At 45.1% G+C, this 15,807-nt stretch overlaps 1 protein-coding gene across 5 annotated transcripts in view; it reads left to right on the plus strand.

The window, feature by feature from the left end:
- Positions 1-3,458: 3,458 nt before the first annotated feature.
- CASS4 (Cas scaffold protein family member 4) overlaps positions 3,459-15,807 on the plus strand; it is a 45,829-nt gene continuing 33,480 nt past the window's right edge. For 2 of the 5 annotated variants that reach the window (XM_023189575.3, XM_023189577.3), the window contains exon 1: positions 3,459-3,750. In XM_023189575.3, the coding sequence (XP_023045343.1) occupies positions 3,715-3,750 (36 nt within the window). In that variant the 5' untranslated portion in view covers positions 3,459-3,714. The remainder of the gene's footprint in view (positions 3,751-15,807) is intronic. The other 3 variants (XM_023189574.3, XM_023189576.3, XM_023189573.3) reach the window with 2 other exon arrangements.

Consider the following 15,807-nt stretch of genomic DNA (forward strand, 5'->3'; position numbering starts at 1 on the left):
GTCTGCTCGCCAGTGACGACCGCTTGCCTGGGGCATCGTTTTCTGTCTGGCTTTTTCTTGCCGTCCCACCAGCATTCAGCCTTTCCATCCAGCTTCCTGTCCCCACTCTGTCCCCAGAGCATTTCCTTTGCATCCTTGTTTTCAGTTCTTGCCCTAATTCCTTTTCCCTCTCAACCTGGGGGTCAAAACTTGGGTGATAAAACTAAATAATCACTAATAACTAGAGTGGCTGCGGATTCCCCAGCCCTCCCAGTATTATCCCTGCACCAGAATATTTGGTGAATTTGTTGGCAATTCATGAAATTCTTTTTCTTTTTTCTTTAAGACAGGCTCACTCTGTCGCCCAGGCTGGAGTGCAGTGGTGCGATCTCCGCTCACGGCAACCTCCACCTCCCGCGTTCAAACGATTCTCGTGCCTCAGCCTCCCAAGTAGCTGGGATTATATGCATGCATCACCAAGCTCTGCTAATTTTGTCCTTTTTGTAGCGATGGGGCTTTGCCATTTTGGCCTGGCTGGTCTTGAACTCCTGGCCTCACCTGCCCGCCTCAGCCTCCCAACGTTCTGGGATTACAAGCCTGAGCTATCTTGCCCAGCCAACTCACGAAATTCTGCTTTGACCAAAAGAGCTATTTTTATGAATAATTTTCATGAGATTACAGCCTGAAACTTCCCGCCAACGCTTTAATGTTTTGAACGTTGTAAGTCTAGTGTTCAGCTGTCCTTTATAATTCAAATATCGAGTGCCCAGTGTTTCACTACTAGCAATCAGGGAGCTTGATAGTCACATGAAAACAACACAAAAGCATACAGAAAAACATGCAAAAGCAATTTTCCTCCCTACGCATGTATAGGGCACTATAGAAGTGAATTGGTCAGACTCAGTTGTCTCAGAAAAGAAAATTTAGCCCAAAATACTGTTTTTGGTAGCACATTTACCAAGAGCATTAAGATTACCTCACTAGAGTTCTCCTGACGTGGTTCCCTTGAACTCCAGCTGTTTCAGCCTTCAGACAACCGGATATTATGCAACACCCAATTTCCTAGAATAATAGTTCTTGCAATGTTTGTCCACATTAAAGACTCATTTGCCTTGAAATACTAATGGATTGCAGCAAAATGTCTAAGGCGGTTTCTCACACCTTTCATTCAGAAAAACCATAGAGGCCTCAAATAACAGACCGAGAGGTCAAGTTATCAAACTAGGTATCTATGTGGGAGCTAGTTGATATAATTTCAGGGCCAAAGCCTATGACTTTTGTGTCTTACTTTTATTTTCTAGTTTGGGTTGTTTTCCCTAGAAAAAACAACATGCAAATTATAGCATTCTGATCTGTATTATGAGCGTAAGGGCAGGCTCTTCGGTATGGGGAAGAATCACTGCCGGGAGTTTGCCAAGTTGATGGAAACCATCTGAACTTGAGTTACTGTGTAGTCTTTCCTAAGAGACTTGAATTCAGATTCTGGGTCTGTTACTTTACTATGTGACCTTGGGTGAGTTTATCCATCCTTCCTTTTTATGACAGAGAATTTCAGACATAAATGAAAGTCAATAATACAGCAGAAACAGTGGTTTCCAGGGGCTGTGGGAAGAGGGGAATAACAAGTAACTGCTACTGGTGTAAATGTCCAGGAATTGAAAGAGGATTACTTTTTGGAGTGGTGGTTGCACAACTCTGAATGCACTAAAAACCACTGAATTGTATACTTTAAAAAGGTGAATTGGCCAGGTGCGCTGGCTTACGCCTATAATCCCAGCACTTTGGGAGGCTAAGGCAGGCGTATCACGAGGCCAGGAGATGGAGTCCATCCTGGCCAACGTGGTGAAACCCTGTCTCTACTAAAATACAAAAAAATTAGCCGGGCATGGTGGCGCACACCTGTAATCCCAGCTACTCAGGAGGCTTAGGCGGGAGAATCACTTGAAACCTGGAGGCAGAGGTTGCAGTGAGCTGAGATTACACCACTGCACTCCAGCCTGGTGACAGAGCAAGACTCCATCTCAAAAAAAAAGTGAATTTTATGGTACCTGAATTATATCTTAATATAATATTAATTATTATTAATATAAATTATATCTTAGTATCTCTATGGATTTCCTCCTTGGATCAAACAGTGTTCATTCCATGGGGTCATTGTTCCCTCCCTGTTATCTGCTATCACCTGCAGCATGCCAATTACTTGGCTCTGGAAGTTAATTTCTAACAATGATAACATTTAAAAATATGGACTGTCTCGGCCAGAAATCAGTCAGCTACTTCAATGGGTAAATATGTCCTGGTGCCCAGACTTGTGGGGACTACACATCGGACAACCAGAAGACAAGACGCTAAGGCTGTCTGTTGAACTTGTCTCAGAGGCGTGGTAAAAGAAAAGAAGAAAATTTAAAAATAAAATATAAAAAGATGCTGTGTGACAAGAAGAGAGCAGTGAGCGGAGACACAGCTCACTGGGGATAGAACTTGACCCTCGCTTGGAAGAATGGGTACCATTTTGTCTAAATAAAAATGAAGACCAGGTCCAGGCGTGGTGGCTCACACCTGTAATCCCAGCTTTTTGAGAGGCTGAGGTGGATGGATCACTTGATGTCAGGAGTTTGAGACCAGCCTGGCCAAGATGGTGAAGTCCTGTCTGCACTGAAAATACAAAAATGAGCCAGGCATGGTGGTGGGTGCCTGTAATCCCAGCTGCTTGGGAGGCTGAGGCAGGACAATCACTTGAACCCGGGAGGTGGAGGTTGCAGTGAGTCGAGATAGCGCCACTGCGCTCCAGCCTGAGTGACAGAGAAAGACTCCATCTCAAAAAAAAAAAAAAAAAAAATGCAGGCTTATTTTGCACAGTGTCTGCTATGCTGTAGGTCTCTCTAGAGATTGGGTCTGAATGTAGGGAAAGTAGAAAGAGTTGGCAAGTGATGAGAAACTGCATGAGCTAGCGGGGGTTTCAAGTACAGCACACACGATTGGTTGATTTGATTTAAGGGAGAAAATATAGGTATGGGACTCAGCATAGCCCTCAGTGCAGAGCCAGCATCCAGAAGATATTAATCATTAGGTACCGTGAGCAAAGACCAGGAGGTGAGCATGGGGTTCCGAGCAGGGAGAATGCGCAACTGACAGGGTGGGTAGAGTGGACACTGTGTCCTTTAAGGCAGGCTGCTTGACTGCTTTTATCCTGGCTGTCATAAGGCAAGTTTTTGGGAGCAGGAAGGAAGAAAAGCTGACCGCTATCGGAAATTTGGCTTAGTGGCCTCTCATCAGGGAAATGAGCTTGGTCTGTCGGGTGGGAGTTGTTCCCCAGAGTTCAAAGGACAAGAATGCTGTATGTTCATACACTGAGCTCTTCAAAGTAGGAACTTCGCCCTATAAAGCAGAAGAGTGGTGTTTTTCTTTTCTTCTTCTTCTTTTGTGGTTTCACATAGCAAATGAGTGACGGTCTCTACTTATAGACAAAGTGAGACGTCAGGCAATGAGGCGTGAGTGTGGCTTGTATTTCTGGTCCTCCCCTCCTTCACTGCTTTCATTTTACTCTTATCGTGCTTTCCAGAAAGTTCGCCTGCTGGGAGAGTCTTTTTGATCATTTCCCATGTGTTGTCAGATAGCACCATAGAATTCAGTTTCTGAGAACCAGGCAGAAGCATGCAGTGACATTGCATAATCTGCCTCTGAAGCTGGAGATATTAGCTGTAGAGCTCAGGGGAGCTGCTCCACATCACCGACATGAAGGGAACAGGCGTCGCGGACGGTGCGCCCAAGGTGAGTGATGCGGGGCTGTTTGAATGGGCTCTGGCAGGGAACAAGCTGTGATGATTAGGGTTGTTGACCAGCTTTAGTTGTGACTTTCGAATAAAGGCAAAGGTTGATTACCAGTGACGTGTGAGTTTGAGATCGGAAAGTTTAACATAAGTTTAAGTGTGGGAAATAGATGTGCTGTGAAGCTCCTTACCAGTTTGCATCCAAGATGGGTGAAAATGACTTTGTAGTAGAAATCAGCTTACTGTGTTGACAGCACCGTCCATCATTTTGTGTCCAGCAAACTTCTGAAGCAAGATGTGAGTCTGTCTCAGCCCCCACTAATTCCTTCTTTCTCTGGACCCCAAAGACACTCAGTGCCACTCCAACTGTCCTGATTGATTTCTGTGCTCACCTCGCAATAGCAGAGCCCAGACCCTTGCCTGCAGCCTCCTGTGCTGAGCCCACAGTGAGCACTTACATGTTATTTTCATGTTTCCTTGTGCATTATGTGAGCAAAGCTGGAGCTTTCAGACAGACTTCATGCCTGTCATGAATCAAAAAAGATTCACTATTTAGAAAGGTAAAAGAAGCCAGGCACGGTGGCACATACCTGTACTCCCAACTACTGGAGAGGCTGAGGTGAAAGGATTAATCGAGCCCAGAAGTTTGAGTCCAGCCTGGGCAACATAGCAAGACCCCATCTCAAAAAAAAAGTTAAAATGGCTACCATATTAAAAAAATTTACCCAGATGTAAAGAAAGTGAAGCTCGAGATCGTGTTTTCATCTTGCTATGCCCTTTTTAAATTTGCCTTTAGCAACTAATGATAGGTACTGGTGTTCAGTTCATATTAGTGCAGTTGATCCATCTCATTAATCTTAATGCCTACATTGTTGCTCAATTGCTTAATAAATGGGAGCACAATGCTTCAGGGGGTCATGTCATGTCAGTGGTCCTTAGCTTTGGGGCATTCGCCTTTAAAACAACCCTGCCTTTCATTCAGGGCCACCGCAGATAGCCTTTCAGAAAACACTGAAGTTCGCCTTTGTACATTGGATGGTAAACAGAGACTGCTCTGGCAAGCTGTTCCTAGTTCTACCTGCCGGCCAGTAGCTCCGTTGTCAGTAGAGCTGCTTTCACCTTTGTGCGTAGCAGATTTTGTGTAATTACCAGACCAATTTATTCTGTTTTTTAAAAATTGTTTTATAGAAAAAGGGGACCTTTTTTAAAAAAGACGTGATATTAGTGACAGGAAACACTGGCCTTAAAGGTGGTAAATTTAACACCTCATTCATTGGTTTATTGGACTCTAGCCAGCTAGTCAACTCCATTCAAGAAATACTAGAAATTTAGTTTTTGTGGGGTTTTTTGAGACGGAGTTTCACTGTGTCGCCCAGGCTGGAGTGCAGTGGCACGATCTTGGCTTACTGCAACCTCCACCTCCCAGGTTCAAGCAATTCTCTTGCCTCAGCTTCCTGAGTAGCTGGGATTACAGGCATGTGCCACCATGTTCAGCTAATTTCTATATTTTTAGTAGAGATGGAGTTTCACCATGTTGGCCAGGCTGGTCTCAAACTCCTGACCTCAAGTTATCCACCTGTCTTGGCCTTCCAAAGTGCTGGGATTATAGGCGTGAACCACCGCGCCCGGCCAGAAATTTAGTTCAAGGCAGATAAGTGGGTTTATTATATGTAAGTTCTTATTTTGGATGTTTGGTACTTTCAAGTTATGAAAATAGAGTCTGCAATATACTTTAGTGATTCAGTCCTATTTGCTGTAAATTCTGTTTACTTCCGTGTGTGTGTGTGCGCGCGCGCACGTGCTATTCCAGGTAATATTGAAATTAGCATCTTCATACACAGTCCTTTTTTCCCCCTAATAACATTATTTTCTCACTGGAGTAAATGTCCAGGAATTGAAAGAGGATTACTGAATGAAATAAGCATTGGCACTTATTTTCCATCATTTTCTGAGAATTTCTGATATTTGATTCTATTTTAAACCTACTTTCCACAGTATTTTCTCTACAATCTGTACTTTCTTTCATAAAGACAGCTATGTGCTCACTCAGTTTTCTGAAGACGCTTTTCAAGCAAGCATCTTTATTATGTTATTGAAGAATGGATGGTCCAATATTTATACTGTAGGAACATTTAAATGTGCTTAACTATCTTTCACGTTTTAAATTCAGCCTCAATTAAAGAGCAAATCTTTTTTGTCTCTCTTCCATCTCAACTCTGAGTGGCATGGTTCCAGACCCACTCAAGAAAGATCAAGGTGCAGACGTAGAATTTTTTGTAAAATCTTCCACGTTCTCAAGATTGGTTTAAACACGACAAAATGTGGTGGCTTGGAAATGTCTGCCACGTGGTGGGACTTGGCTTGCTTCAGTGCTTCTGGGCAAGAAAGCCTGGTGAGGCTTCACTTGTGAGTGGGGAGCAGTTTTAGGTTCTGTTTGTACCTTTAGCATCTCTGAGGTGGTGAGCAAAACATTTCAGACTCAGTCTCTGTTGAAGGGCAAATGGGATTGTGTGCAGAAAGCTGACCTGTCCCTTGAGGGCCCATTAGATCCCACTCCCAGCAGCTCTCCTGCCTCAGTTCCTTCCCCTTCTCCCCTGCTGTTCCCCGTCCTGGATGCTCCTCTCTCTAGCCAGCATCACCTCACCCAGAGGCCTCTCTGGACCATGCTGTGCAAATCACCTCCCCCCCTACACAGGCCCACCACCATCACTCTCACCTATCTTACCTTCACTTATTAAGATCTGAAATTATCTCACTTTATTTGTTCATCTGTCTTCCTCTCTGGGAGCAAAACTCCATGAGGGACAGACCTGGACTTTCTTATTTCGTGCTGCATCTCTGGTGCCTACGGCAGTGCCTGCACAAAGTAGGTGCTCAATAAATGCTTTGTGGTAATGTGTGTGAATGAATGGGAGGTTACAGGGAGTGCAGGTGGAGCGCTGGCTGCAGCCCTGCTGTGAGGATAGGAACAGCACTAGTTTCTAGTCAGCAGGTGTTTGGCAACAGAGGTCATTCCTGACTCTCAGCTCTCTAACCCCTACCTGGCCTCAGCCTAAGCTGCCACTCAGCCTGTTCTCTTGACAATTGGCCCCTCCTTTTCCATGGTCACATGCTGCCTTAGATGCAAGCTGTTGCTATTGAAATCAAGGTCACAAAGACCTGTTGCCTCCCTCCAGCATTTCCCAGCAACTTCCTACCTTCATCTATTCCATGAGGCAAAACAGCCCAGATACAACACCCAACTCAGAAACACAGCTCACCATCCATGGCTCAGCCATTCACCCAATGCGTAGTATTGGGCTCTGGGGGTTCAGGGTGATCAAGGCAGAACTATTCCAGTGGAGTCAGTATGACAGTGAGCAAATAGACCCATGGTTTCAGGTGGTGAGAACTGCCAGGAAGAGGAGAAAACAGGGGGATCTGATGGAGGCGATGGATGGAAAAGGCCACTCTGAAGACCCAAGAGATGGGACAAGCTTTCCAGACAGAGGGAACAGCAGATGCTAAGGCCCTGCAGTGGGAATGCATTCAGCATACAGAGTGCCCATATAAAAACCAGTGGGGTCAAAGCAGAGTAAACCGAGAGAGGGAGTGGTCAGAAGTGAGATCTGAGGTGTTAGCAAGATAACATAGGGCCCGGTCGGCCGTGTAAGAGCTTTGAAGCCATTCTAATTGCAAAGGAAACCACCAACCCACTTAAGGCAGGAGATGACATGGTCTGATTTATGTTTTCTAGATCGCTCAGGCTGCTGTACAATAAATGGGCTGTAGGTAGGAAAGAGCCAAAGCTGGTAAATGTGGAGACTTCAGTGTAGGTGGCTTCATTTTCCGCTGGGTTGGCGCCCTGCTCTTCTCCATGGACATAAAGGAGAATCATGTACTCTGTCTTTAGAAAAAGTAAAACTTTTGGTGTTTGAGACTGCTGGTTGCCGTGTGGGGTGGGGAGTGGTTGTGAGCATAACAAATAGTAAATCGACGAGTAGATAGCTTCTATTTATGTGTGCCGTGTTTGATCCAGGAACACAATGTACCTTTCATTCCTTCAACAAATATTGAATGCCTGCTGCATACCAGGCATCGTTCTAAATGCTTCCAAGGCCAACTGCCTGGTCCCCTGTCTCCATATGTAGTAAATAATTATTATGTCTAATAAAAAATTCATCATATACTCATTATTGGTTCCCCTGTTTAATCACCTGTAGTCTTTGAACATTTCATTTCCTGTAGAGCACACTTAGGGGGCAAAAAGGCTAAGGAGAATGCCACCATCACCCCAAAACGTAAAAGGCCTGCGAATAGACAGGCGCTTGGCCGACGTGATAATGGAATGGGGAAGCAACCGTAGAATCAAAACAGGGCCGTTTTGGAATTGCGATGACTAAGGGAGGAAATGACAGCGGCCTGAAGGGGAAATAGCTTAAAAGGAGGAAGGTGGGAGGCTGGTAAGAGGGCTGCCACGGAGGGGGAGATTAGAACACTCCAACTTGAGTTACAAAAAAAGGAAATACATTTCTTAGGAACTATTTCCAAACATAACGCCCCTAAAGCGTTTGTTCAGGGGAAGAGCAGCCTTGTACACACACCTACAAAAAGTAGAGTCGACGCTGAGAAGAACATGCGTGGCCTCCTGTCCCTGGGACAGCATCCCCAGCTCTCGGCGTGGGAGATCCTGCGCCCTCCACTCAGGCTCCAGTGCAGCGGCACAATCTCAGCTCAGTGTGTGGTCCCCTGTTCCTGGGACAGCATCCCCAGCTCTCGGCGTGGGAGATCCTGCCTTTTTTTTTTTCCTGCTCAGGCTGGAGTGTAGTGGCACAATCTCAGCTCAGCACAGCCTCCGCCTCTTGGGCTTAAGTGATCCTCCCACCTCAGCCTCCCAAGTAGCTGGGGCTTCAGGCATGCACCACTGTGCCCGGCTAATTTTTGTATTTTTCGTAGAAGTGGGGTTTTTTTCACCATGTTGCCCAGGCTGGTCTCGAACTCCTGTTTTCAAGTGATTTGCCCACCTCAGCTTCCCATAGTACTGGGATTATAGGCGTGAGCTACCGTGCCCAGCCAGGCTCCACACTCTTAAAACTCCTCCAGGAGGCCAGGCACGGTGGCTCACACCTGTAATCCCAGCACTTTGGGAGGCCAAGACAGGTGAATCACCTGGGGTCGGGAGTTCAGTACCAACCTGACCAACATGGAGAAGCCCCATCTCTACTAAAAATACAAAAATTAGCTGGGCGTGGTGGTGCATGCCTGTAATCCCAACTACTTGGGAGACTGAGGCAGGAGAATCACTTGAACCCAGGAGGCGGAGGTTGTGGTGAGCTGAAATTGCGCCATTGCACTCCAACCTGGGCAACAAGAGCGAAAACTCCGTCTCAAAAACAAACAAACAAAAGCAAGCTCCTCTAGGAGACGAGTGTGTATCTTGAAAAAGTTATTCACAGGCAATTCTAGGCCACTTACCTGGCCACTCAGAGAGTTTCTGCATGAGTTTATGCGTTAGTGAATGTATTGTTCTTTTCCTTTAAACAATTGCTTCACCTTATCATCAAGAGCAGCTTTTGTGTGCTCTACATGTTCTGGACAGCCCAGGCAGTCTGTCTTCTGTGGGGCTAGGGAGGGATAGGAGGCAAGAGAGCAGTAGATCATCTCTGTGTCTTGGAGTTGTTTGCCATCCGGTTAACAGTAAGTGAAAAGTGCTTTGTGGAATGTTCACTTTGGGTTCAGAAATTTGCTTTTAGAGACGGGGTCTCACTTTGTCACCCAGACTGGAGTACAGTGGTGTTATCGTAGTTCACTACAACCTCAAACTCCTGGGCTCAAGCAATCCTCCTGCCTCAGCCTCCCAAGTAGCTGAGACTACAGGTGCACACCACCATGCCCATCTAATTTTTTTTTTTTTTTTTTTGTAGAGATGAGGGGCTCTCCCTATATTACCCAGGCTTGTCTCGAACTTCTGACCTCAAGCAGTCCTCCTGCCTCAGCCTCCTAAAGCACTGAGATTATAGGAGTGAGCCACCATACCCAGCCCAGGTTCAAAAGCGAGAGTCTCACCACAGTTGAAAGGGGAACAGAAGCACAAGAGTCAGTAATTAATAACAAGCAACTCAAGGTGCTCCTTCCTTCCACTGGTGTTCCCCAAAGTGAGGTGATTGCCAGCCACTGGGAGTCAGGGCCAGTTACATAAGACATTCTCCCTTAGCTCCCTTTGGGTATCCCAAATAAGGGTTGGGATGGGTTTATGTGTAGTCCGTTATTAACAACTCAACAAACAAACCTAGTGAATTGCAATACATTCACACCAACAGAACAAAAGAAGAAAAACTTAAACAACAGAGTGGCTCCTTGCTTTCCTGAAGCACCTCTAAAAATGACCATAGAAAAATGGAAAAGTTGGTGAACAAGCCTGAAACTTCACTCATTTCTCTGTGATACATTAAACAGCTTGAGCCAGCTTTGAATTCTTCCTAGTCAATCAAATGGAAAAACCACACCTACAGGGACCCTGACTGTGAGCACGCCAGAGGATTTCAAGTGTGGTGCACAGAACAGTTTTTTACATTACTGGTGTATCTTGATGTGCATTCAAACAAACTAAAACTAGCTCATCAAACCTGGAATTTCATGGGTAACATTGCTGAGGGAGAGTTTTTTTTAATTGGCTCAATTTATTATTTTACCTAAAAAATTGTAGTGGCACATTGACAGGAAGCAGGCTAGACACACAAAGCTTTAGAAACACAGGCTGGGGGCGGAGTGTGGTAACTGACGCCTGTAATCCCAGCACTTTGGGAGGCTGCGGTGGGAGGATCACTTGAGCCCAGCTGTTGAAGACCAGCCTGGGCAACATAGCGAGACTGTGTCTCTACAAAAAGTTTTAAAAATTAGCTGAGTGTGGTGGCTCATGCCTGTAATCCCAGCTACGTGAAAGGGTCAGGTGGAAGGATTGTTTGAGCCCAGGAGTTCGAGGCTGCAGTGAGCTGTGATTGTGCCACTGCACTCCAGCCTGGGTGACCAAGTGAGACCCTGTCTCTAGAAAAGAAAAGAGAGAAACACAGGCTTAGACAAAGTTTTCTTCTAATTGGAGTTGACATAATTCCTTATGACCCATCAAATAACACAGAACTCCTTTCTTTATGCCTTTCCTCACTCTTTTCCTTAAAAAATGAAAAAAGAAAAAGGAAAGAGGGAAGGAAAGGAAAGGAAGTTAGAGAGGAAAAGCACCTGCGTGTTATTTTCTCTGTAATCCCTCAGATGGCTTTCATGAACTAAGAGGTAAGAGTAAGAAAAGAAGTCATGGGAAATGTAGCTTTTGCAGCTGGATGGGAACTTGGCGATTGCCCTGTGAAGCTATCTCACTTTCAGGTGAAGAAACTGAACCCCAGAGAAGTTCTGTTACTTGCCTCCTCCTTCGGTGGGTTTTTCATGAGCAAGGGTGAAATTGTCAACCCCTTAACTTGATCCAACAGTTCCCCAAACCAAATATCTTAAGCACTAACTCAGGGACTTAGCTGGCAAGGAATAGACTTGGCGGTGGGAGGCAGTGGCAAGGCTGTGAATGAACGCACTAGGATCTCTGGAGCACTTTGAGTTGGAGAATGCAGTCTGGTATGACATGGGCCCATCTTGGGCCACGGACATGATAATCAATTATGTGAAGGCCTGAGAGAACTTTATTGTGTCATTTCAATCCTGAGCTTAGATCAAGGAGACTGGTTACCTGTTCCCCTGCTGTATATTGTCAGACGTACAGTAGGTGCTTGATAAATAATTGCCAATTAAATGAAGCCTTAAGTGCAGCTTAGCAAGGTTTCCACGAGTAGGGGAAGTATATTAAAGCATGTCGATCTGGGTAAGACCCAAACCTACTGGAAAAGCACAGTATTCAGTTATCAGAGAAGCAAATGCCTCATTTCCACTGGGTGGCTTTGGAATTTTTTTCTGGCCACAACCTCCTCCTCAAAGCCCCATTAGTAGGCAGTGCCTCCTACAGCTGCAGAAGTTCCTTTAAAGTGTGGCTTTCTTATCTGAATCATCAGGAAGAAGTCAAAGCTGGCTGGGTCAGAGTTCAAAGTTTTCAAGGAGAACCCAGTTAAAGTTTGTGCTTATTCACAGCATATGCCATTCTCCAGGATTATTTTTAGAGGTGTTAAGAAAGTAAGGAACTCCCTTTGCATTAAAGTTTTTCTTTTTCTCTCATATCCCTCCTCGTATGCAAGTTCACCAGGTTTATTCACTTCGTTGTCCCTGGTTTCTATGGATAAACCAGCCACGAAGGCTATTTGCATCCATTTGGATGGGAGGGAACCAATGGGAGGGTGGGAGAGAATGCATTATGCAACCAGCCCATCATTCCCCATGGCTGGGATAGCAGGAAGGGCAGCGAGCCTCCCCCAAGAGCTTGGAGATCCACTGGCCACATCCACAGGCAAGGACAGCTGCAGAGAAAGTTTAGACCCAGACCTCACAGCATTCCTGCACAAACTCCTACAGAAAGATTTCCCTTTCCAAGCGATTTGCGACTTCTGCTGGTGTTTTCCGGGATATGGATAGTACTTTTTAAAATCATTTCTTTAAAGGATCAAGATGAAGGTGAATGTGAGTATCTGAGCTTCTGTCTTCTGACCTCCATTTCCTACAACTATTTGATTGCTTGGCACTCTGAGTTAACTGTATAAACGGGTCCAGAGCTTGTTATTTCCAGTGCTCCCCACTGTATCAAGGAAATAGGCAATGATGGTTTCCCAGTGACTCACACCATGGGAAACAATTGAAAGTTGCATCCCGTTTGGAAACCAAAAAGGGAGACCTTATATTTTTGTTTGGAAAGTTATATTCTATTCTATTAGGTTTTGTTTTAAAGCTTAAATATTACTTTATTTTATTTATCTATTTTTTTTTAATTTTTTTTTTATTTTTATTTTTTGAGAAGGAGTCTCGCTCTGTCACCCAGGCTGGAGTGCAGTGGCCGGATCTCAGCTCACTGCAAGCTCCGCCTCCCGGGTTCACGCCATTCTCCTGCCTCAACCTCCCGAGTAGCTGGGACTACAGGCGCCTGCCACCTCGTCCAGCTAGTTTTTTGTATTTTTTAGTAGAGACGGGGTTTCACCATGTTAGCCAGGATGGTCTCGATCTCCTGACCTCGTGATCCGCCCGTCTCGGCCTCCCAAAGTGCCGGGATTACAGGCTTGAGCCACCACGCCCGGCCAATTTATGTATTTATTTATTGAGATGGAGTGTTGCTCTGTTGCACAGGCTGGAGTGCAGTGGCGCTATCTCAGCTTACTGCAACCTCCATCTCCTGAGTTTAAGCAACTATCCTGTTTCCGCCTCCCCAGAAGCTGAGACCACAGGCGCGTGCCACCATGCCCGGCTAATTTTTGTATTTTTAGTAGAGTCGAGGTTTCACCATGTTGGCCAGGCTGGTCTTGAACTCCTGACCTCAAATGATCCACACACCTCGGCCTCCCAAAGTGTTGGGATTACAGACATGAGCCACTGCACCTGGCCTTAAATGTTACTTTAAATATAAGAGTAGTCGGGAAAAGGGAGTTTCAATTCACACTTCCAGTTAAATAACTTTCAGATCATTTTCTGCACATCCTGGAGCTTTTCATTCAAGAATGTTCATCTTTTTCAAAAACAGAGCTGAAGCAGAAACTCAGTTCTTTTCCTAGCCTATTTGGCAAATTAATATCAATCACAAAAAAAGGCGGCAGCAGTTTCCCTTCAGCATCTCTCACTTAACTACTTTGCTAAGTTTTTTTTTTTAAAACAGCTCCAAGGGAAACAACTGTCCTTTATGTGAGATGATGCAAGAAACCACTTAGCTATCACCTCGTTAAAAGAATTCAGAATATTTCTGATAATGAGATGCAGATTACTGAAGCAAAGCTGTCTCAAGTTTTACAACCTCATAAACTAATTCTCTCACCACATTAGGCATGACAAATTAAAGAGATTGTTTAATCTACTTGCAAATTCTTAGAGCAAGTTCTGGTTATGAAATACACCATTTTCTTATTTTAAGTGACAGTTCCTCATAACTTATGGAATTTTACTTTTAAATGTAAATATTGATATGGAAAGCCATTGCAATTCATGGGGGAAAATAAAAGTTAAGATTACAGCTTTGGCCAGGCACAGTGGCTCACACCTGTAATCCCAGCACTTTGGGAGGCCAAGGCGGGTGGATCACCTGAGGTCAGGAGTTCGAGACCAGCCTGGCCAACATGGCGAAACCCTGTCTCTACTAAAAATACAAAAATTGACCAGGCGGGGTGGCAGGCAACTGTAGTCCCAGCTCCTCGGGAAGCTGAGGCAGGCGAATCGCTTGATCCCAGGTAGCGGAGGTTGCAGTAAGCAGAGATCACACCACTGCATTCCAGTCTGGGTGACAGAATGAGACTCTGTCTCAAAAAAAAAAAAAAAAAAAAGATTACAGGTTCTTTCTTGGATAACTATGTCAAAGGGAGGTGGTTACAGAGGAGGGAATGAGGCAGAAGGGATAAAGAGAAGACAGGAGTGAGCTGGCAAAAATGAAGGGAGGAAGGGAGAGAGAACAGAATGTTAGATGAGGGAGGAGATGGCTGGTTGCCTGGTGCTCCCTTCTCAACTGCAGACCTCACAGCACAACTTTAGGAGTTGTAGGAGGTTTTCCAGGAGAAAAGTAGGGACACGGTTATTCTGAATGTCTTCCCCAACATCACACACATGCAACACGCAGCTACTGTGTCCTGATACTGCACATCCTAACTTTGGCCTTGGGAAACATGTCCCATCATGGGAGGCCCTCCTCTCTGGCCTGGGTCTTTGTGCACAGGACCCAGATCATTCTGCAGCTGGCCAAAGGAGAGCCCGAGGAGCGCTGGGATAGCAGGAAGGGCAGCGAGCCTCCCCCAGGAGCTTAGAGATCCACTCAGTGCCTCCTCAACTTGCCTGGACCAGGCCAGACAAACCTTTAAAACACTTTGAGTCTAAACTTCTGTGATTCTTAATGCACCTGCAGTTAGATCCCATTTAACAGTCATTCATTGCCTTCTCTGTGTGCTTCCACTCTGTGGCTCTACCCTCAAGGAAGAGGTAAATGCTCACACAATCAGCTAGTTCTCAAAAAAACACTCAAGTACCTTTCAGCATCCTCCATGCTGTACACGGTCCAGGCCCTTTAGGGGATGGGCCAGTGAGAAGTAGTTGACGATGTTTGGCATCCCGGAAGTTCAGGGAGGTGAGAAATCTTTGTGCATGTGGCAAACTGCTTTTGGCCAAGATTAAGATGGACTCAAAGTCAAAATTCCTTTCTATCTAACCTAGGAGTAGAAAGGCCTCGTGTGGTAATGACAAGCAGCTGCTTCAATTCACCAGCGCAGAAATCCTCTTCTTCCAATAGAACAGAATCCTTTGTAAATTAGATTTTTATATTGAAAAAGAATATTTACACATGGTTTTAAAAATTCCAGCCGCACAAATGAACATGGACTCAAAGTGTTTTTATCTAATCCCAAACCTCTAGCTCCCCAGACCCCTGTTTCCTACCCAGAAGGGACCCTCAGTGAGTGACATAACCTTCCAGAAAGATGCTATACTTACAAAAGCATTGATGCAGACCTATGCTCATCTTGCTCTTTTTTAAAAATTTAATACTACATGTTGGACATTGTCCCATTTCCATTGATATAAGCTCTACCTCATTCTTGTAATGGCTACATTGTACTCCATTATACAAATGTCTCTGTTTCTCAGCTTCATCTCCCTCTCCCAGGAGGCACTTTGCCATCCTGTATCTGCTAAGATATCCACACTGGCTTGTGATAGAGGCCGTGCTAAGCAGAGCGGTTTGTAGGCTAAAAGAGCACACTCCAGACCCCAAACTGCCTGCATTCCAATCCTGGCTTTGGCCTTTGATTGCTGAGCTACCTTAAGTTACTTTCTCACCCTCTCTGTGCCTTAGCTTACTCATCTCCTAAATGATATGTTATTTACAGTATCTGCTTCATAAGGTTTTTTTTAATATCAAATGAGGTCATCAGTGCTAACTCCTCATCCCAGTACCTGACACAGAGTTGAG

Source organism: Piliocolobus tephrosceles, chromosome 20 (assembly GCF_002776525.5).
Source record: "Piliocolobus tephrosceles isolate RC106 chromosome 20, ASM277652v3, whole genome shotgun sequence".
Lineage (NCBI taxonomy): Eukaryota > Metazoa > Chordata > Mammalia > Primates > Cercopithecidae > Piliocolobus > Piliocolobus tephrosceles.